Source organism: Petaurus breviceps, unplaced genomic scaffold (genome assembly GCF_028583685.1).
Source record: "Petaurus breviceps papuanus isolate PSGF00001 unplaced genomic scaffold, PetGlider_PUasm1.0 90903, whole genome shotgun sequence".
Lineage (NCBI taxonomy): Eukaryota > Metazoa > Chordata > Mammalia > Diprotodontia > Petauridae > Petaurus > Petaurus breviceps.
Window position 1 is genome coordinate 14,068,314 of NW_027187376.1, and position 24,802 is coordinate 14,093,115.

General features: G+C 35.3%; 1 protein-coding gene across 3 annotated transcripts in view; it reads right to left on the reverse strand.

Annotated features, from left to right (window-relative positions):
• The window catches only part of ADAM23 (ADAM metallopeptidase domain 23), a 253,104-nt gene that overhangs the window by 93,231 nt on the left and 135,071 nt on the right, over positions 1-24,802 (reverse strand). For all 3 annotated transcript variants that reach the window (XM_069075296.1, XM_069075295.1, XM_069075297.1), the window contains exons 5-9: positions 23,155-23,237; positions 22,374-22,437; positions 16,460-16,532; positions 12,354-12,427; positions 2,756-2,821 (exon numbers count right to left, since the gene is read on the reverse strand). In XM_069075296.1, coding sequence (XP_068931397.1) covers positions 2,756-2,821; positions 12,354-12,427; positions 16,460-16,532; positions 22,374-22,437; positions 23,155-23,237 — 360 coding nt within the window. The remainder of the gene's footprint in view (positions 1-2,755; positions 2,822-12,353; positions 12,428-16,459; positions 16,533-22,373; positions 22,438-23,154; positions 23,238-24,802) is intronic.

Genomic DNA, 24,802 nt, shown 5'->3' on the forward strand with positions numbered 1-24,802 from the left:
ATTAAGAAAATCTACCTTAAACTTTTCTTTCTGTAATGTCATAACTACTAAGATAAAATGAGTATTCTACATAAAGCACTTGATATAGTGATTGACACGCACATAGTAGGTGCTATAAATGCTTATTTTCCCTCTCTCTTCCCCATTAAGAGTTACTTTAGAGGCAAAAACATTCATCATGATTTTTCCTGACTTTAAAAGCAAGAAATACAATAGTGATTCTAAGTTTTGAGAGTCAAGAATAGTTCAAGCCATTTAAGCTGTCTGTTCGTCAACTTATGAAACCATGTTCTAAGTCTTGGAAGTGAATAAGGCCAGTGATATTACATATCATTTGAAATACTAAAGAAATAGTCAAAATAATTTAAGCAGAGTCACATTTGTGCAGTGGAGGCAGAAAATGACCATAGCTACTTTTCATATATTGTCCTGTGTCCAAAACATGTGGACCAATACTTGATAACTAATGTTTTAAAAATCATTTTGTGTTTTAGGCAAAAGAATTTGCCTAAAGGATGGATTTTTTTCCCCTCCCTTATCCAAAATGACATTCTGTCGCTGAAAACTGCCAACCTTTCTCAGTCATGTAGACCTATTCTAAATTATACCTTTTTTTCTTTCAAACCTGCATCACAGAAGGAATTCCATTTAAAACTAGAATAGTGCAGGGTAGCTAGGTGGCATAGTATTATAGAGCACTGGCCCTGGAGTCAGGAAGACCTGAGTTCAAATTCAGCTGTGTACAACTGGCATGACTAGCTGTGTGACCCTGGGCAAGTCACTTAACCCTGACTGCTTCAAAAAAAAATAAAAACCTAGAAAAGTGCTCTACCACCCAAAGTAATTACAATAGGCTTTTAGAATAAAAAGGATATAAGAAAGTAATCAGGAAATTTGCATCTTCAAAAACTGACGGCTCCATTTTTTTTTTTTACCTCTGAGGGATGATTGCAGGAATAATTTCACAACTGGGCTGATTTAGGTTCAGATTCAGAGCTGCAGATCAACTCAGAATCACAAAAAATCTCAGAACAGAAACGAAGCTCAGAGGTCATCCAATCCATCCTTACCTTTTCCTTACTTACCTAAATCTGGCTGTGCACCTTCCACCCATGCTCCCAATACTGCACTTTGAGACCAAGCAAGGAAACTTCAATCCCTCTGCCAGAGAAGGCATCTCAAATACTCAAAGAAAACAAATATGTTCCTCCCTACATTCTCTTTTTACCAAATTAAACATTGCCAATTCCTTCAACTGATCCTTAGACCTTATGTTCTTAAGGCCTGGGTCTTGGTCACCTTCCTTGGGATGTTTTTCAACTTAAATGTAGCACACATTAATTTACACAACACCAGAGATGTGAGCACCTCGGGGCTCTCAGTTTTTTAGTCATAGACACAGGGCAATACCTTGTTAATGACTATGGACATTTTTTGCCTTTGCTATATAGATGTATCTCAGATGAAATCATATACTTCAATATTTCAAAAGATACTTGAATTCACTTGTATAGTTAGTTATTCCCTTCACCAATACATATCTCAACCCTTCCATCACATAGCTGATGGTTTCATGAGTTGCTATGGTTAAAAATAAGAAATTATCATCCAATGGCCAACTATTTGCCACAAATTATCAACCTATAGCCAACCTATAACAAATTCTAAGGCTAGGATTCTTAAGCTTATTTGTATCACAGACTTCTATGACAGTCCATAGAAGTCTATGGACCTCTTCTCAGGATAATGTTTTTAAATGTATAAAATAAATAGGATTATAAAGGAAATAAATTATATTGGAATATAATTATCTAAATATATAATTTTTTTGTTTGTTTTTTGGAGGGCAATTGGGGTTAAGTGACTTGCCCAAAGTCTCATGGCTGGATTTGAACTCAGGTCCTCCTGACTCCAGGGCCAGTGCTCTATTTACTGCACCACCTAGCCAGCCCTAAATATATAATTTTTAAAACCAGGTTTACAGATTACAGGTGTTCAGAACCCCTGTTCTATGGGGTGGGGTAGGCATTAGGAGGGGATTTCAAGCAGATTTGAGTAAAGGCAAGAAATAAAAGCAAAAACAAAAGACTAAACTGATAAGTATCAAAAGATTATACTGAGTCAAACTGAAGAGCAATAAGATATTGCTCATTAAGAATAAATCTCGGGGCAGCTAGATGGTGCAGTGAATAAAGTGCCGGCCCCAGAGTAGGGAGGACCTGAGTTCGGTTCTGGCCTCAGACACTTAACACAAAAAAAACTAGCCATGTAACCTTGGGCAAGTTACTTAACCCCAATTGCCCTCCAAAAGGCAAAAAAAAAAAAAAGAATAAATCTCCGGGCAGCTAGGTGGAGCAGTGAATAGAGCACTGGTCCTGGAGTCAGGAGGTCCTGAGTTCAAATCTGACCCCAGACACTTAACACTTACTGTGTGACCTTGGGCAAGTCACTTAACCCCAATTGCCCTGCCCTCCCTCCTCCAAAAAAAAAATAAAAGAATAAATCTCATTCTTGATCATGATTACAACACAGGAAAAGTGTGAAGTTGTGTAGGTAATATAAAAACCTATTTCCAAAGACCATAAGATATATTAAAAGTGACTAAATGGTTTTTGAAGTTCTCTCTAAAAGAAAAAAGAATAGAGGATTTTTAAGAGCAGTCTTTGTTCTCTACAAGCAACAGATAATGATTAGCTAGAAAGTAATTTTTTTTTCCTAAATTAGGCACAATGCATGGCATCCTGCCATTGCTTACCATTTTATGATCATTGACAATCATAAGCTCCAAGTATTTCATTTCTTCAAACACTCCACGAGGTGCCTGTCAAAAATAAAAATGTAATCAGAATGACAAGTGGATTATAAAAATAAGACAAAACACCTCCAGCCTTGGCAGACTGGGAGACAGCTCTGAATCTTAGATTCTTTGTTTATATACCCCATCAACACCCTGCATGTGACAAAAGCAAAAGATGAAAGACCTATTTAAGCCCATGTGTGAAGTTATCCATGGGGTCAAGAAGCAGGGTGTACCATGCAATTTTGTTAGAAGGGTAAGCTAAAAGTCATAGTCCAGCATATAAAATAAATCTAATAGTACTGTAGTATCAATGTAAACAACACAAGAGGTAGATGGTATTCTTCATCCTGTTACAGCTATCTTAACAGAGAGGTGAGGTACTACATAATACAGAATGACATACAGATTTTTGGACATGGCCAATAGGGGAATTTGTTATGTTTGACTATGTGTATCTGTTACAAGGGTTGGGTTTTCTCTTTCCAGTGGTGGGAAGGAGAGAAAATAAGTGTTTGTTAATTGAAAAAAAAAAGAAATAAACTGAACTTAGGAGAAAATAAGATTGATATAACAGATATTTCCCTTACTAAAATTTGATATTTTTCAAAATGTATATTTTATTAGGGGAAATATACAATAAATTAATCTGTAAGATGATAAGGGGAGCACCTCCAATTTCACTAGAATAGAGAATTCTTGGGTGAGGAAATGTTATCTGCCCATGCAGGTTGGCACCTTCTCTGCGACTTAGGTTTTGAGAGTTGCTTAGGACACTGAGAGACTGAGCAGTGTGTCCAGAATCACGCAGCCAATATGTAGGACACGTGACTTGAACCCAGGTGGTCCTGGCATTGAGGAAAGCTAACTACTCATTATTACAACATTGTCACTTCTTTTCTATAGGCTGTCTTCAATGCAGAGCAAAAGCTAGTAATTCTTATGCATCTAATAAATTTGGTTGCAAGGGTGAGGATGGGGAGGGGCAGAGGCAGAGTTGGGCAAGTACACTTGTTCCTAGGTACAGACAGGAAAGGTAATGGCCAGACTTCCAGAGACTCCTATCTGTACCCTTGTGGTACAGCTGACAGTACCTTATACTCTATGACCTGAGGCGGGGGATATAAGGAAGGAAAATGGTCTTGGGATACAGCAACCTTGGTGATGGGACCCCAAGGCTTGTAAGGGTAAGGGAGTGGGGACAATTGCTAGTAGAAGACTACTAGGTATGAGGAAGGTAGGGCTTCTGCTATGAGGACAAAGCACCTCCCACACCAGATGTCAGTGCTATGAAAAAGAGCACCTCATCCAGTCAGAGTTATGACTCTGCATTCATCTCCATAATGTATTCTATCCTCACTTCTATCTTTTAAAGCCCCCACCTTTTTTAAAGGATTAACTCAGGTCCTACTTCTTCTAAAAAGTCTTTGCTTATTTTTCTCCACCCCTACCAGTGGCAAGTACTCTTGCCCTCTTGAAATTACTTCATAAGGTAGAACAAGTTGCAGAATACAGTGGTAATGGAATATTATTGTGCTATGAGAAATGACAAGCAGGACAATTTCAGAAAAACATGGAAAGACTTATATAAACCAATACAAAGTGAAGTGAGCAGAACCAAGAGAACACTGTACAACATAACAGCAATATTGTATGATAAACAACTGTAAATGACTTAACTATTTTCAGTAATACAATGATCCAAGACAAGCCCAAATAACTCATCATGAAAAATGCTATCTACAGGGGCGGCCAGGTGGCTCAGAGAGTAAGAGCACCGGCTCCAGTGTCAGGATGACCTGGGGATCAAATCCAGGCTCAGATACTTAGCACCATGCCCAGAAATAACTGGCTGTGTACCCTTGAGCAAGTAACTTAACCCCGATTGCTTTAAAAAAAAATGCTATCCACCTCCAGAGAAAGAACTGATGTCATGCAAATAAAAGTTGAAGCATACTCTCTTTTTTCTTTTCCTTTATCCATTCTTTCTTTCCTTCTTTTTTTGTTTTGTTCAAATTTTCGTTTGCAAAATGAATAATATGGAAATGTTTTACATGTTGCACATTTATAACCTATATCAAATTGTTTAGAATCTTAGGGAGGAGGGAAGGAGGGAAGGAGAGACAGAATTTAGAACTCAAAATCTTTTTTAAAAAGCAACAAATGAAGAGCACTGGCCCCAGAGTTGGGAGGACCCAAGTTTGGTTCCGGCCTCAGACACTTAACACCCACACAAAAAAACTAGCTGTGTAACCATGGGCAAGTTACTTAACCCCAATTGCCTTCCAAAAGGCAAAAAAAAAGCAATAAATGTTAACATTTGTTTTTACATGTAATTGGGAAAAAATAAAATATTAAAAATTAAAAAAAATTATTCTGTACATATTCATCTGTGCATGTCATATTTCTCCTAGTAAAATTTAAGCACCTTGAGAATAAAAATTGTTTGGACTTTGTCTTTGCATCCCCTTTATTCTTTAGTTATTCATCACAGTGCCCTGCAAACTGTAGGGCAAAAAGTTGTCTTCACTGAGTTGAATTTTCTTAGTTTTTATGAAATTTAACCAGCAATATAAAATTCTCAAATGCAACCTAAATAAAGTCCATTTAATGACAATGGCATCAGGCATAATGTACCCCTAATTCATATGAAATCTCTTCCTTTTAGAATCAAGTAATGTTGGAAAGTTTTCTTTTTCTACTCCATGACTTTCACCAAATTTCCCCTGCATAACTTCCGAGCAATAAACAACATCAGGCCTTTTCACTTTGAACAGTATCAGTATCATATGATCCATTAAGAATATGTACAATAAGCTTTGGGGGCATAATTTGTACTTTTATTTCCCTACAATATCTCAAGGAATCAATGATAATGGTTTTACAGTCTCTAGATGCTTGGTAATTGATTGCATAATGATTGATAGGGATGGACAGTCATAGAAGATAAGTAGCCTATGGGAAATTAATTTTTGTAAACACCGATTTTTGAAGCAGTTGTGATAGTGACATAATGGAATAATCATAATATCAAAATGTTAAGCAGGCTCAGAAGAGTGATTAGGAATTAGTATGACTTAAGCTGAATGTATGCAGCAATGGTTCCACAGACCTGAATCACATCAGTATGGTTGGTACAACATAGAGTTGGTCTCTACTGGTACAGAACAAAATTTCCCTATGCCTTCTTATCCTGGTTGATTCTTATCTTATATCTTTCCAAAAAGCCTTTATAGAAGAACTACCCCCATAGGCTGGTAGCTTTCTGTTTTTAATGTTTTGTGGGTAATGGTGTTGCACTTGGGCTATCTCTCCCTTTGTCTTTATGACTGATCTATCTTCTTTTCTGATCTTACATGTTCTGCAAATTTTTATTTTATGCCATATCTTATTTTATGTTATCACTGCAGTCTATTCACACCAAGTATCTTTTTATTGACTTTGAATCACCTGAAATTATTCTCCTGGAGAACTATCAGAAGTTCGGTGATAAGAAGATAAAATTTGGTGGCAGAGACTATTGAAGTCACTGTTTGATTCCTTAAATAAAATAAACATCTTGATCTTTTCTTATTATTCAATTATGACCTCTGCTAGCCCATCTACAATACCTATCCAAAAAATATGAACTGAAGGACTGTCTAACTATTTCTCATAATCTGGATACTCGTACATTCTTCATCCATTCCCCTTCTCTCAACTATAAGTAATTACACCAGTTTGAATGATTAAGAATTTCCTTGAGAAGGCCTATCATATTCTACGGATCAGATTCATAGAATCTCTGAGCTGGAAACAACATCATAAGCAATCTGGCCTGGCTTCTACCTAAACAAGAATGCTCTCTATAACTAACACTGCTATGTAATAATTCAATTTTTGCTTGAAGACCATTAATGAAGGGAAATTCACAGCTCCCCCAAGGAATCCCATTCTACTCTAGTATAGCTCTCTTCTTAGAAAGTTTTCCCTACATTAAACTCACTGCAGCCCTGAAATCTCCACACTAGAAATACCCTCCAGCCCTGTGGTCACTCCTTCTAATTGGATGGCTCCTCCCAGAACCTCTACTTAATGAAGGAACCCAAGCAAACCTTGCCTCATTCTATTGCAACCCCATCCTGGATGACTATGTCTGATTCCTCCAACCCTTCTCAGCTTTCTTTTAAGTGCTTATCTTCCCTCATTAAAGCTCCTTGAAGGCAGGGACTGTCTTTCTGCTTGTATTTATGTTCCCAGTACTTAGCACAGAGAATGGTACACAGTGTTTAATGAATACTTGTTGACCTCTCCCAAACTGTGGTATGTCCCCCGTTTTCCATAATCTTTCAAAGACTGCTGACAGTGACCAATCAAACATGTCTTCTAGGATTTATTTCATCTGGGCCAGGGAACAAGCAGCAGGCTTTCACCAATAATTAATAAAGCAGACATGTTTAGAGTCTTAGGAATCGAAGCTGCAAGCAACTCAAAAGGGAATGGAGAGACCGTGTGGTCTAGGGAGTAGGGTGGTTAGGTACTCTCTTGCTACTTATATTGAATATCACTCCCTATTAGTCATTTTTGTTCTGTCCAAAGATCATTCTCCTTGAAAAAGAAAACAGAATGAACATAATAACCAAATTATTATTTAATAATAATAGTTATTATATAATTATAACGATATAATGTTTATTAAATATAATATAAAATATAATAATAGTAATAATAACCAACTATCTTTTCTCTGTTGTCAATTATTAATGCCCATTCTGTTCCAAGCTGTGACCCAATCCCTTCTCTGTTCTTCCTCTTTTCTCCAATATAGATAAAAAAATTATGTGAAAAGAGGAACATTTGGAGAATCTGGCCACTGAAAGGGATTTTCTTTTCTATTTGGATTTTACATACAACATGCAATGATGCTCAACCTTAGTTGAGCAACAGGCTCCTTCAATAATTCATCATTTCATGTTGCTCCTCAGGAGATAGCTGAACAAAGCTGTATCTCTGGTCTCATCTGTCAAAGGACCTTATGTAATTTTAATATAGATGTGTGGGCCTTGAAGGTTACATTTTCTTCTCTTGAGTTAAATGCTGTTTGGAAATTAAACAATAAATACAAAGCTAACTGCTCTATTTCAGCATTAACAACCCTAATATCTTTCTCCTGAACCAGACTCTATAGTTTGTAAATGACTTTTACATTCATTATCAATTTCATGATCTATAAAATATGGGGGAATTTGGAATACATCATTTACATCAAATTACAGATTTAGAGAATCTAACATTCTTATATCATTTGAGTCTAATGGAAACCCTAAGAGATAGTAGGGGGCATATTATTATCTCCACATCACAAAGGAATTGGGGGTGAGATTGAATTAAGTTTCTAACACTGGTGAACTGATATATTAAGTAACTAAATTCAGTTAAACAGCATCTAAAATTGGCAACTTTCACTGTAATTACTCAATAAGTTATCTAGTAAATTACCATGTAATCTATAAGATGGGAAATTAGTTCTTGGCAACACAGTATTCACTGTATAATTTACTAAGTAGCCCCATAATTATAGTTTTGGATTACAGGACTACTAGAAATAAGTTTCAGTTACTTCAATAATTCACCAGATCTGTGATCTCATCATCTACACCTTCCTCCGTCAGGACAGAGTGCAACCCAGCCATGTAAATGGTGCATAGAATCTTGGTCTTACACTCAGGAAGAATTGAGTTTGAATCCTGTTTCAGATACTATGTGTCCCTGGAAAAGTCACCTGATCTCTCACAACCTCAGTTTCCTCATATGTAAAGTATTAGCTTTTGCTGCTGCCATTCTTCATTTTGTTCTCCTCCTCCTCCTTCTCTTCTACTTCCTCTTACTATTACTACCATCACATTTTTGCTGTTCACATTCTTCTATATGTCTTCCAAAGAGGATCCACCTAGAATTTTAGAGGTCTTTCTCTAGGTCTTTTTACAGTATGTGGGGGACTAGAGCCCTTCCATTATTCCCTGCTCTTACCACATAACTAGCCTACCTCTTTTTCCAATCATGCATAGCTTCTATAATATATCCTTGTATGCCCCTTCTCGAGCATAAGTTATCACTGAAAATATACTGCAGCCTTCTTGAGCCCACCATATGTCTTTCCATTCCCTTCACAATGACCTGCAGTTTGGATTCTTTAGATTGTAAAGATTTGGTCTGCTTTACAGAATCACTGTGACTGCCTGCCTGAGTATATTCTCAATACATGTATATATTACTCTCAAATATTTTATAAAGATAAGAAAATAGGTAGTAGTACATCAGTGAAGAAAGTAATAGGTATCAGTTGTTATTAATGTTCTTCTGGAAAGCCTTTTTTGGAGGATAAATATAATCTATGATTTTCCCCATTATTTTGTTATCTTCTCCTCCCAGAGATATTTTATAAAGTTTGTAAATTTTATTAACCAATCAAGCAAACATCTATATGACAGGAACTATCCTTGGTGCTAGGGATATAAAGATAAAAATGAATCAGCTCCTTGACATAAATGAGCTTCTATTCTGCCAGGGAAGGGTGAGGAGGGGTATAATATATGCATATACAAGCAAACACAAAATACCTACAAAAAAAAGAAAATCAATCTGGCCTGGGCACTAGCACCTACGAGTATCAGGAAAGGGCACCAGTAGAAAAGGGCATCAGTAGGAAAGGGCACTTGAGATGAAAGTTAAAGGAAATTACTTAAGAAAACACTTAAGTTTGGGGAATAAGAATTCATTATTTGGTAAAAATTGTTCCAAAAGTTGGAATGCAGTCTGGCAGAAATTGGGCGTAGAGCAATATCTTATACCATTTACCAAGATAAGGTCAAAATGGATACATGACTTAAGATAAAGGGCAAAGCCCAGAGAATCCCTACAGAGCCCAAGCAGTGTGACCTGAGTTGATCCCTCTGGGAACTTTCTGGACATAGCAGCTCTCTCCTGGGTGACAGAAAACAAAAGTTTTTGTGCAGGCTGGGGAAAGAGGAGGAAAAGGAGGAGGAGAGGAAAAAGGGACAGCAACAGTAGGAGCAGAAAGTGGAGAAGAGCATTATTCTTCAGAGGTGGAGAGGAAGAGAGTTCTTTTCAGGAATAGGTGTTAGCTTATGCAAAGGAAGGAACTGAGACAGGCAATATAATGTCCTGTGGAAAAACAGCATTTGACTGGAATATAGAGTAACTAAAGGAAAGTAATGCTAACATAAGCCTGGAAAACTAGGCTGAAGTCAGATTGTAAAGGCCTCCTCTGCTCCAGCAGTGGAGCCTGTATTTTATCCTAGAGACAAGAGAGATAAGAGAATGGCTCAGTCGGATTCATGCTTTAGGGTTTCACCACTTTCTCAATGTTTTCAAAACTATGTCAACCATAGCACTGATTTCTTTACCCTGAACTCTGCCTGGTCTCATTATTCATCCCGACTTTTTCTTCCCACATGCCATTTCTCTGCATTCATTCAGTACTTTAGAGACTGAATTGTAAGGGTCCAGATGTAGTGGTGGTTCGGTTATTTTGATAACAGATTATTATAGAAATGTGGACAAATACTTCTATTTACTTTCTTTCCATTGTCCTACTGCAAGTTTCATTCATGAATGCTCTTGGGATAAAGTGTCTCATTTGGTTCCTATGATAAATTCTCTGTAGACTTATTTCCCTCCCAACAATTTTAAAGGGGAATACTGTTTATAATAATAATATAATATAATAATAATAACCTTATAATAACTTCCTTGGTAGTGTTTTCACACATGCACTTGTATCCTAAATTAGATATCCATTGGCTGCCATTATCTTCTGCTTGGCAAGATCAAGTGTTTGCTACGTAAGTCAGTTTCTTGGTTCTTTTGGCCTCTTCACTGTGGTGATTTTTAAATAAGTTAAATTTTTGTAGAAATTGATGATAATCAAGTCAGTATCTTTGTCTTTTTTTTGTTTTCCAATTCCTTGTGCAAAAGGGTTATTTGAATAGAATAGATTGAAGCTGCTGACATCAATCATAGTATCTATTTCTAATCTTTAACCTTTCTTCTGTTTTAATGTTTTGCTCTTTCCTCTAATTAACCAGTGCACAGACAGGTGATTCCATATAATTCTCACATCAGAGACCAGTTGTTTCCCATCTGTAAAACTGATTTCATTTTTTATGATATTGTTCAGTGCTCATCATGTTCAACATCTTCCAACTGTTCTGAAAGTGTTCATTATATGGGAATATAAGGTTTCTGAGAAATCTATTAGACTTTGACCTCTCTTTCATTTCTCATATTTTTTTTCCATCCGTCCACATGACCATTTCACATTGAATATACTGACTTGCTTTGGAAAATCTTTTCAAGATTTTTCCAGAATTTCTTCTCATCTTCATTTTCTGCAGTTATCTTTGCAGTTGTGGTTTTTTTTATGGGTACTACTAGACAAGATGACTGAGCGTCTCATGAAACTGGTCCTTGTTGCCTTTAGGCACATGAAACCAATTCCACAATTTCTTTATTATCTCTGCCAGGAATATTTTTGAGCCATCTTTCCAAATTACAGCTTTCTTTTATTTTCTGGGTTCATTTACCACAGAAGAATAGTATAATTGTTACAATTCCAGTCTTCCAATATTATGCCATTATTTGATCACTGGAAAAAAGGTTTCATGTATAAAATACCTATATTTAAGTTAATGTTTATGGACAATATAAAACAATGTGATTTTTAGCACCCTTTGCCCCTTTTCCATCACTCTGCCACTGTTACTCTGGAAGTTAAGGAGTATCCTAAAGAACTAAAGGCCATTTTTTTTTCATTTTTTCCTTTGTGTCATGGTTTGATGATAAGGTGCGTTTTTGTTTTTAGCTGTTAGTCTTTGGAGAGCAAATTCAAATCTATTAACTAGATGATAAAATAGGCAGTTCTAGTGTGGTTTGAATATATTTATAATATATATCTGGAATGGGATAGTTACTTATTATTTATATGAATTTTAGTTTACTACTACTATATTGCTAAATTTAGAAAAAAAACATAATTTAGCATTCAGAGTTCTGTATGGTTGTTTTTCATTTGAAAGGGAAAAGAAACATAATAAGTCTAATTGTCCAATATCTTAAAATATAATTATTTCTCACATGAATACCTAAAATAAAATATCTGTAAAGTACATGCAAAATATGTACATACACATATATATGCAGATATTTATTTCTGCTCTATTTTTCAAGGAATGATATTTAAATTTTTATAGGAAAACTTTTTACAAATGCATCCAATACAGCTGCTATTTTTATAAAGCAGCTAGGTTTGATATAAGGTTCTGTCAACACTAATCAGTATGAATTATCAAAGGAGCAGAGAAAAAAATGTTAATATCTCTCTATGTAATACAGCTCAAAATCAATGTTATCTAATATATTTGAAAAATGAGGTTATTACTGCAGTGCAGAAAATTCACAAATTTATAGTATCAATGCACAAAGAAACTCAGCTTCATAATAGCTACAACATTCAAATGCCAGAACAAAATAGCCAAGCTTTAATTCAGATACCCACAGCTCTCCTCCGTCGTCTTTTCTTCAGCCACTGTAACTCAGACAAGAAGGGCCACTGGTCATGCTCTTCCATACCTGAAGAAAAATAAAAATAAATACCAAAATATAATTTTCAATAGGTTGATAAAGAACAGTTATGCTTTCTATATCACAGAGGCTAAGGGCACAACACCCCTGCAATCTGGAAAATCTGCATAAAAATTTTTGGGCACACCTTCATATCACAGAAGTCCGAATTTTTTCTTTTTCTTTTATGGGGTGTTTATAGTACCTTACGATAAAAATTTAAGTTGATATTACATAATACTATACATATATTTTATGTATTTCTGAATTTCTAAACTTTTTCTGTTTCATCTGTTGGCCTTCACGTGTCATCTATGGCTTCCACAAAACTCCCCAAAATATTCCCACTTAATTTCTTACGCCAGTCTGTGATATATTGAAGTCACAATGGAGAAAGTCGCAATGTGGAAGGGATAACTGAATGTTGTTTTAAATAAAATAAAGAACAATAAAAGTATATATGGGAGAGTGGGGTGAAGAAACATAGTTCAGACCTTTAATTTTTCAGACCTGTAATTCATACCTGTGAAGGGAATTCCTAGTGTAAAAACTCTCCACTGATACAGATTCACAAATCACCTGCAACTTGTAGCCTTAGAGGTTACCTGAGGCATAAGTCAGTATATTTTAGATGCAAGATGTGAAACCAAGCCTTCCAAACTACAAGGCTATACCACTATACACTAAGTCATGGTGCCCTTCACTGTAAAAATAAATGGTAAAAGATTCACTTTTAAAGATGGCATCACAATCATGAAATATAGCCAAGTTCAATGTTACCAAGATTCAGCAATAAATCAAAGATCTGAGATATCATTGGTGCACGAATGCCTACTATCAAATACAGTTTACAACCTACCCATCAACCACAAGCCTTTAGAAAGCTTATATCATGTTCTAGGCACTGTGTTAAGTACTTGGGATACAGAGAAACTTATGCTCTAAAGCTCACACTCAACATGTACATAAACAGGGACATAGAAGATACATACAAAACAGAAAAAAACATAACCTTAGAGGTTACGTTCTAGCAGCTGGGGGCCTAGGGAAAGACCTCCTAGAGAAGGAAACATTTTAATTGAGTCTTAAAAGAAACCATAGAGGTAAAAGTGAAGAGGAAGAACATTCCAGATGTTAGAGAAAAAGGTATGGAGAAGGGAGATTGGGTGCCATGTGTGAGGAGCTTATCAGTAGACAAATAGAGTTGGATCTTAACATGTGTAGAGGAGAGTAGAATATAATATTAGAAAAATATGAAGGAACCAAGTTGTTGAGAGCCTTAAATGCCTCCCCAAAAGTTAATTCTGAAAAATGGGAAATGGATAAAGTAAAAATATTTACTGATTATCATAACTTCTTAGAGAAACTTAACTTACAGAAAATAGTAATCACAACAAAGATATCCAAGGACCCTAGAAACTGCTTCAGACCATAAATATTTAATCTTAACAGCTTGAGATATAGATGAGAATTGCAGAAAATTTGGCATAAAATCCAGAAGTTACAGCATCTCAAAACTATTTATAGATGAAACAAGGACAACAAATAGATGGAGAACTGAACAGATTTGTTGGAATTTCTCTAAAGTAATCTATTAGCATTGCTGAAAAATGAACCACCATATTTGGATTTTAAAAATCTCTGCATCAGATGCAAAATTATTAATGGTACTTAAAACGATGAAGTTGGGAAGAATGACTGACCTGACCTACCCAAATTGTACACATAAAAAAATTCCATGTTGGAAGCAACATAATTTAAAGGCACACAGAGATCAATTTTCAGAATATCTCCAAAATATAAAGATTCCAAAATAATTACTAAAGTCACAGGTGAAACTTTTACCAAAAAAAATGTTACCAAGAAATCATTAGTAAGTGTTATATTTATTTTCTATCTACAAAGTTTTAGAAGTATGATCTATTATATATCAAGGGTAACCTCAATGAAAATAACAGAGGAGAAAAAGCAGTCTCTTGCCTTTGATTTTCTCACAGCAGACTAAATCTTCTCAGTAGCATAGGTTACTGTGCAAAATATAGAATACAAACCAGATTGCATAATGGTTATTGGCATTGTATTCAGTAGAGCAAAATGCTTCCTTAAAGGCTCCTGCTCACACCAGTGTCTCCCATGCACATTAAAATCACACAAATAGATGCAGGTCCAGAGATAATTTTGTTTAGTGACCTTCTTGTGACCAAACAACATGTAAAATATAAACAAATGACTACCAGTGGTGGTTGCCACTGTCACAGAAGATGTTCTGCATAGTCCAAATTAATAGGTATTCTCTGTAGAATGAACAGTTGAATCTGTTTGTGGTTAACAAAACTCTGCCCAAGTACTACCTTCTATATGAACTTTTTTCTGCTTTCTCAACTATTAGTGCCTTCTCCCCCTAATTACCTGGTCCTTATTCTGTATATAGTTATATATGTATATGTTGTCTCCCCCAGTAAAATGTAAGCCACTGGGGCAGGTGAAGCAGTGGATAGATACTAGCCCTGGAGTCAAGAGGACCTGAGTTCAAATTCAGCCTCAGACACTAGTTTTGTGACCCTGGCCAAGTCACTTAACCCCAATTGCCTCCAAAAAAGAAAAAGAAGAAAATTGTAAGCTGTTTGATGGTGGAGCTTGCTCCATTTTTTGGTTCCCCACTATCTGGCACATAGTTGGCATTGAACAAATGCATGTTGATTGATTTAGTATGTTGACTGATTTAATGGGCATACACTGCAACCTATCAACAATGATCACCCAGGCATAAGAGAGAATGACGAGGGGCGGCTAGGTGGCGCAGTGAGTAAAGCGCCAGGCCCAGAGTCAGAAGGACCTGAGTTCGGTTCCGGCCTCAGACACTTAACACTCACACACACACAAGAAAAAAAAAAACCTAGCCGTGTAACCTTGGGCAAGTTACTTAACCCCAATTGCCCTCTAAAAAGGCAAAAAAAAAAAAAGAGAGAAAGAGAATGAAGAGCTTTGATGAGATAATATATGGACAACTGAGTGTCACCTTGGTATTCAAAAATTTAATAAGAGCTAAATGAAGGTCTCTAGGCACAGTGAGTAGATCTTTTTATAGAGGATTTCTGAGAGCACAAAGAAAAGAACTGTCCAGATTAAGAAGTCATGAAGGGGATCTGAGATGTAATGGCAGAAGGACTACTCACATTGATGAGATCATGGTTCCAAAAAAATACTGAAGTAAAAGGAACTATGAGGGAGGAAAGATGCTGAGCAAGGCTAACAAAAGGAGAGTTTGCAAGGGGCCCCATGAAATAAGGAGGATAAGGATACCTCCTTCTGGCACAGTGAGTTAGAGAGGAAGAGACAGAGGCTGGAGGTGAGTTTGTTGACAAACCAAAGGCACTATGTGTTATGAGAATGGAAATCTAAGATCTTCCCTGCCCCTCGGCCCTCTGATAGGCTTAAGTGCACATGGAGCATGTGGCAGGAAGCTTGGTTTTTGGGAATGCTTTTTGATTGGGAAGTGGGTCCAGACGGTTGTTATATTCTCTGAGCCAGGAGAAGGCTATATAAACCCTGATGTGAGGCTTTGTTTGGGGGCTCACTTTGAGAAGTATTGTGTGATTTTACCAGATGAGACACTGGGCAGCTGTTGAGCCCTCTGGCTTTGAAAACCCAGATGTTGATGCTTCCCTTTCTGGTAATTGACTAGGTATGGATGTAAAAGTCAGACAGTTGGAGGCTTGTCTGCTTGATCTATTTCTCTGTCTTCTTGTAACTTCTGCTTGTAATTTGTTTGTATTTTGTTTATATTTTCTGAAGTTCAGGGTCTGACCTTTTTCTCCTGAACTAGGTAAAGGACATATATTTGATTAAAGCAAGATTGTTAACCCATTTTGAGTTGCTTTCCTTTAGAAAAGCAGATCTAAGAAGCTGTGTTGGCAGCCACCCTGGGGATGCTGGGGTGCTTGCTGTTACACTATGTAAACAGGAGGCAGAGATGGACAGACATGGCCAATATCCTGCTGAAAAATTAAACATTCAATAGCCATTTCAACTGAAACTTACTCAGATTCTTCAGTTGCTTAGAAGTGTGTCCCCCTAGTGTTCTCTGAATTATATGTGGTCGGCCTGTGCTTTTCTGAAAAAAAAAATTTATTTTTGACAGTTAAAAGGATACAAATAAATCTTCATGAAACAATATTACATCTTTTTCTATACTCACTCAGGAAGGGGGAATTTCTATGTTCTTCAAAACAGATTATATCTTTGAACTTTTTTAATCAAGTGAAGGCATAATTTCATTAGATATTCTCAAAAAGGAACTTTAACATATTATATATATATGCCATATTATACTTCTCATTAGAAATGCTTTCCTCCTCACAGTTACTTGACTTATTTAAAAGATATTAAATTACACAGTGAGCTCTAATATTCCAAAATCAAATTCAACAAAAATGCACTTTCTAATAAACACAGTAATGGGAACAAAGATATTTATGCAAGTGAAACTCACAAAGCAATCCAAAAACAACACTGTAAGCAGTTTTAAACTTTAAACTCTAGCACAAGACAATATATTAAATTGACCAAAAAAATGGCATAATGGAAAGCAAAACAGACATATATAGGGTAAACTTGACTCATAGCTTTGATGTTTAAACTCACTAGATATAGAACAAGGGGTAACTCACTTAACTCCTCTGAATTTTATATATATATATATATATATATATATATATATTATATATATATGCATATAAATATACACACACACATATAATACATTTATATAATATATACTTATATAATCATGTGAAACTAATTCAACTTATTTTGTATTATGTAATTATATATAACATGTAAATGTTGTTATTTAGTTATTTTCAGTCATGTCTGATTCTTCATGACCCCTTCTTGGGTTTTCTTGGCAAAGATACTGGAGTAGTTTGCCATTTCCTTCTCCATCTCATTTTACAGATAAGGAAACTGAGGCAAAAAGGTTTAAATGACTTGCCCAGGATCACACAGCTAGTGAATATCTGAGGCCAAATTTGAACTCGAAAGATAAGTTTTCTTAATTCCAGACCCAACAATCTATCCAATGAGTCACCTAGCTGCCCCACAATATGTAAATAACATTCAATGACATGGTTATATATTATAGAATAATAATTAGACTATCTTGTGGCTATATTATTTAAAATATAAAGCATTGTTTTTACAAAAAGTGCTACATAAATGTGGGTTATTATTTTTCTTTATCCTTGATTTGTTGGAAGGAAAAGTGAAATAATTTTTAAAAGTAGGCAGTGTATTAAATTAAAAGTTACATTAAATTTGAAAGGCTTTGTACAAATAAAACAAATGTAGCCAAGGTCAGAAGAGCAAAGAAGAAAATTGGGGGGGGGGGGGTTTATAGACAGTTTCTTAGATAAGGGTCTCATATCTCAAATAAATAAAGAACTTTGCCATATGTATATAAAAATATGAGTCATTCTCCAATAGATAAATGGTCAAAGGATATGAACAGTTTTCTAATAAATCAAAACAATTTATAATAATATAAAAATGCTCTAAATTATTTTTATTAGATAAATTCAAATTAAAACAACCTCGAGATATCATTTTACACCTACAAGATTATCTAAAATGATTGAAAGGGAAAGGGAATGTTGGAGGAGATATGGAAAAACTGGTACACTAATCCATTATTGGTGGAATTGTGAAATGATCCAACCATTTTGGAGAGCATGTGCAAAGAATTAAAAAAAAAATAAACCACCTATACCCTTTAATCAAATGACACCGCTACTAGGTCTATTTCTAAAGATGATTAGGGAAAAAAAAAGAACTTATATGTTCTAAAATGGTGATAGTAGCTCTCTTTGGGGTGGTAAAGAACTGGAAATTACAGGGATGTCCATCAACTAGAGGGTGACTGAACAAGTTGTGGTATATGATTGTGATGAAATACTACTGCACTATAAGAAATTATGAGTTTAGTGATTTTAAAAAAACATGGAAAGACTTGCATAAAATATTGAACAGTGAAATTAGCAGATCCAAGAAAACATTGTATACAGTAACAGCAATATTGCTTTAAGGATGACTCTGAGTGAATAAGTTATTTTGACTATAGTCAAATTATAATCAATTAACTATAAAGGACATATGAAGAAAGATCATATCTGTATCCAGAGAAAGAACTTAAAAATAGATGTATGTATGGAATAATTTTACATACATATATGCCTATTTATGTCTAATGGTAGCCATCTCTAGGGTGGGGGGCAGGAAAAAAGAAAAAAGAAATTTACATAACCTCAGTGTATATTTAAAAGGACTAGCAAGTTATTCATAGTAGATTTAAAGTTTCATGGGCAATCCTCTTTTTTATTAGGCTATGTTGTGGAAATACTTCTTTAATTCCATAAATTAAAAATAAAACATTTTTAAAAGCAGGAAGAAAAAGAAAGAGCCAAAAGGACAAGGACTGATTTTTGTCCCTGAAAAATAGGGTTATTCCAGTAACAGGTACATAATAAGTTTTATATTATGATGACAAACAATCCCCATTTAGGATTAACAATGAGGGTGACATGTGAGAATGTCAAGGTTCTAGCTCCTATTAAAGTGGGGGAAAATAAAACTCCATAAACTAACATTCTTTAAAAAGCTGACCCATTCTTCATTGGTCTGGTAGTTGAGAAAGGGAACAGTTGAGAACTGGTATATAAGACTTGTTTTTAAATATTCACTTAATATTTTAACTACTCTCCTGTCTTAAAATGTGATTTTATCCCAAATCCAAAACACACACACACACACACACACACACACACACTCCCACTATCAAGAAAATAAAGAACGGAATAGTAGGAGATAGAGGACTTGATTTTTAAGTTGAAAGACCTGGGCTAGAATCCTTGCTCTACTACTAATACCTATGGGATCACAGACAACCTTCTTAACTTTTCTGGACCTCAGATTTCTCATCAGCAAACTGAGGAGATTTGACTCCTTGATGCCTACAATCTCTAAATCCTAAGATGGCCTTATGATACAGGACTATTTGAATCATCTCTATGTTCAAAGCACCAATTTTTATCAAAGATTATTTATGGCATTATAAAGACACAAAAATTTAAGTGACTATCATTGTCCAATAGAAAAGAGCTATAATAATCTCTTTTCATCCTCAATTATTCCATTAATTTTTCCCTGGGAGGTGTTCGTATTCCACTCAATAACCAGATGTTTGGGGTAAATATCCAGCTAGTTTCTTTGGAATATCTATGTCTGATTATGGGTCTCTTTTTGCATTTGGTCCCTAACAAATTAAAAAAAATATTTCCCCTACTTCAAGCTAGGGAATTGCTTTTGAATCTGTTGTTTGAACATAGGAAAGTTTGAATCCTCATTATGAAATACAGGCTAGAACACCCAGATAAAAAACTACATACTACTTTGGATGGTGGGATACCCTTAAGATGTATCCAGTTAAATTGCTTATAAAATTAGAAATCCCTTTATTTTATCATAGAAGTATAGTGTACTCCCTTCCCCCCATCAACCAAAAGTTGTAATTTGCAACAGTAGTTTGCACATATTAAGGATGTTTGATGGGGAAATTTGGAAGGAGTTAATAGCAAGGCTAAGTTTCATAGGGAATAGCAGCAAATACATGTGCAAGTATCTTAGGAGAAGGTCAAAGAATCAGAGAGGAATTTTCATTAAATATGATAGAAATATGATTCTGTCAGTTTAAAGCAACTCACAAGTATTTAAATGTGATGAAATGTTCTTCATAATACATCAAGTTTCTATTTTAGTATCAGTCTTTGTAGTTTAAATGAGATGTCTTAGATAAAAATGATTAAAAGAAATAGACAAATGGTGGAAAAGGCTAAAAGAAATGAGGTTATTGGGCAAAGAGAACAGCCTTACAGATGAATTAATTGACATCTTCAAATATCTAAAAGGCCCAATGATGTGTAGCAAATGAAGTGCTAGACCTGGAATTGGGAAGACCTGGGGTCAAATCTTACATCTGACACTTATTATTTGTGTGAACCATAAGTAGGTCATTAAGCCTGGCTCTCAGTTTACTCATCTGTGAAATGGGGATAAAAATACATTTACTTAGGTTTAAAAAAAAGAACCTAGTTCACATGTTGTGAAAATCAAATGAAACAATGTACATATAAACATCAAAGTACTATATTTTAATAATAATATTTAATTTTTCTAAAAGGGATATTGGATAAATGATATCGTGTAGTTGACTTATTCATGGATGGTTACATAAAATGGGTCTAGAGGACGATTTAGGAATTTACATTAGACTTTGGGAAGACTCTTGGCTATAGCATTATTATGGGAAACTGTAAAATCTTCCTTTTTAAAGATTTCTCCCAGTGGAATTTTTTTTCTATAATGTTTTCAACTCAGGACTGGATAATAATAATAACAACATTAATGAAGTGGACTTTTCTAACCATTCAATAGTTTGAGATGTGGCAGAAGCAAAACTGGGGCTGAATTTAAAAAGACTGGCCTTGAAGTCCCAGCTCTGACACACACTAGCTTTGTAACCTAAAAAAAGTCCCTTCTCTTCTCTGAACTACCGTCTTTCATCTGCAAAGAGCCGATAAAAATGTTTGCCCCACCTACCTCCCAGGGCTCATGTGAGGATTAAATGAATGTCTTCTAAACCCTAAAGTGTCACACAAGTGTAAGATAGGATGCGTATGCTATGAATGACCAGCATTTCTAAATGAACTTCTCACAATTGTCACCCCTGTGTTTATGGAGATTTTCCCATAGGTGAAGCAATTTCCTAGGTGCACAAGAAGGTTCATAAAAAACAAGTCACTCAGAAGCTTCTAACATAATGGATGTGTCACAAACAACTTTGTCTAAAAAACTACTGCATGCCATGCATTTGCAAGAGATCAGCCTCTGCATTACATCATTTGCTTTGAGGAAGCACTATGTTTGAAAGAAACATTGACGTATCATTGTATGCTTGCATCTTTTAGAAAATTTGACAGATGTAGCATGTCCTTTTTATGTAGTCTGGGCAGTATAGCCTGTGAATGTGGATTTTAATATGTTACCCATACCCTAGATTCTCTTTTGGGGATATATCCACCTGAGGTCTTTCCCAATGTGAGGAGACTGGCCATGGTTCTCAACTACACAGCTACTACCCACTACTTTTTTACCTAAAGATCCTAGGGATAGTGTGTGTGTGTGTGTGTGTGTGTGAGTGTTTAAATATGGGGTAAAGGGGGAAGAAGAGATACTCATACTATTTATCCCTGTAGACCTTGAGTCCCAACCAGTGTGTTTTCCATTTACACAAAATCACTCACAGTGACATCACTGACTGATTCAAACATAAAGCTTCTACTTAATCTCTTCTGTCAAACTGATGGGTCTAATTCATTCTGTCTGGTAAAGAGATGAATGATAAACACAATAGTGATGCAAGTAGCACAAGACTACAGATTTATAGTTGGAAGGAACCTTAGTAGACCATCATCTCTCTCATTTTACACATGAGGAAACTGAGACCCAGAAGGATTATGTGATTTTCACATGATCACGCAGGCACTTAGTGGCAATGCTGGGATTTGGACTCTGAATGTCTTATCCCAAATCTAACAAATTTTTCACAGTTTGAGCACATAGCTTCTAACATTAATTGCCGCCATTCCCCCAAACTGAATTGTCAAAACAGAATTTTAGAGATTGAGAGAAGAGACCTCCCTCGGAGGTTATCTAATCCAACTCTCCTCTTTAGTGAGGAGAAAACTGAAGCCAAGAGAGATAAAGTGAAATTAAATTCATTGGTGGAAATTTTGGGAATAGAGCTAAATGCCTTTTTATCCTCTCAACATTCCTCTTTGCTATTTGAAGATACATATTTAAGTACAACACTCTAAGCAGGCTCTGAAGAAAACAGACTTACTGTGCTGTGGATTAACTCCAGTGGTTCTATCGTATACATAAAAGTGTTGTCTTCAAACATGCCACTATAATGCAAGAAACAAAAAGGAAAGGTCTGACAAATACTCACAGAGAAGAACAATGAGAAATCTTCAACAAAATCAATCCCATGGTATCCATTTCTGCTGGGTAAACTTGGGTACCATTTGGAAATGAAATCTGTGCAAAATATCTTCAGAAGTTATTTTACATTATGGTACCTCAAATTCAATCAACAAATAATGACTAAGATCCTACAATGTGCCCAACATACTACTAAGAACTGTAGGCATCCCAAGATCCCTATTCTCTAGAAGCTTACAAAGAATTTGAGGTATAATTATTTTTTTAATTCACAGAATTAGAGGATTGATCTCAAAGTGGGTCATTTGTGAGGTTTAACAATCTATACTTTATGCATTGGAATGATGTAATCTAGGTTAATTTCTTATATAAATCCAACATAAATGATATTCAGGAAATTTAGTAGATTTCTCAGGGGTGGGAATACTTTTGACCCTAAAGAATAAACACCTAAAAGCCAAATGGAAACATCTTTATTTATTATGGTCCTGAGTTTCCATTAAATAATCAAAGAATAGATTGTAAAGCACATTTAATTTCAGTATACCCAGGAATCCTTCCTAAGGCTGAAAAGGGACTTTTCCATCATGATAAATTCTGAAGTTACATTATAATTTGGAAAAAGCTGACTAACTCCGCTTCTAAAATGATGGCAATGTCAAAGGAAGATTTGTGCTTACTGCAGTCCATTGCATGTTGACAATGCAGCTTTGGAGTCCTTGATGCCTCTGATATTTCCATGATAGTAGCAGTGTTCTCCACCCTAGGAAAACAGAAATGTTACAGTTATCAATTAAACTTCATAAGCAGGCTTCAGTCTTCACATAGTTTTTTGTACTGGATGAAGAAAAATAGATCATCAACCTAGACCCTCCTAATTGGAAAAAAGAAAGTGGAGGCATGGACATAGTCAATAAATACATACATCTCTCAAATACTGTATGTACAGTAATACTTCATCTATCTTCTAAGTACAACACCCTAGAGAAGCTCTAAATAAAACAGATTTATTGTGTTATGTATTAACTCCAATGGTCCCATCACAGGCTTAAAAGTTATGTGATGTCAAGAGAGATGCCCCATGTTATTAAAGGCTGTTCTCTTTAAAAGCCAAATCATCTTAATTTTAGTGTTTTTCTGAAAATAGTTATGTGTTATATGCTTCCATACCTTTTTAAATCATCAATCAAAGCAAATTCACCTACTGAACATATCCAGAAAATATACTCTTCAGTTTGCACTCTGAGTCCCATCAGCTCTCTAGAATTTCATCATGAGTCCTTAGAGATTGTGTTGGTTATTCTATAGATAAGAGTTACTAAGTCTTTCAAAGTTATTTGTCTTTATGATATTATTGTATAAATTGTTCTCCTGATTTGGCTTGCTTTATACTCTGCATAAGTTCATACAAGTCTTCTCAGGTTTTTCTGAAACCAAACCCTTCACCATTTCTTACAATATAAGAGTATTCCAACATATTCATATACCATAACTTGTAGCCATTCCTCAATTGATGGGCATCCCCTCAGTTTCTAATTCTTTGCCACCCCAAAAGAAATTATTATAAATATTTTTGTACATAATAGGTTCTTTGCAATCCAAGATCATCTTAGTGTTTTTGGCTGCCATATTTCATTGCTGGCATATATTTATTTTGTAATACACAAAACCTCTCAAATCCTTTTCAGAACAAATGCCATCTATCCATGCTTCCTGCATTTACCTAACGTTCTAGGATAATTCAATAATATAATAATTAAGGGATTTTCTGGATTCTGTTATGAATGTTCTTTTCCTGCCTTTGAAGTAAGTTTCAGCTTTTTCATTTAGGATTGTAAGAAAATGCTACCCTGCAGTCATTGGATATAAATGTTTCTTGCTTGAATCAAAGCATGGGGCAATCTGAATGGTATTATTTATTAGCTCCTTTTAGAATTTAAAGGAAGACAAAAATGCCACATATACCAACAAACTCCCTTGACCCAATTTAGAGGGATCTTGGGTTAGCCAGAAAATCCTTGATACTCATTATTATTCCCCAGTTTACCTAAATCACACAGTTACATTAAGTACATTAAGGAATCTAACAGATTTTTAGTACTGAAAGAATTACTTAGTTTTCTTATGTCTATTTTTATACCTAGTTACCAAAAAAAAGCCAAAAGAGTGTTTTCTGGCAATTTTTCAGACCTAAGCCTCATTTTAAAAATAGCATGAGCAAATGCCTTCTTGCTGTATTTCTTAGATATCAAATAAAGTCTGAGACAGAAGAAGAAATAATTTTAGGTTACAAGAGCAGCAACAGTAGACAGGTAGAACAGGAGATAA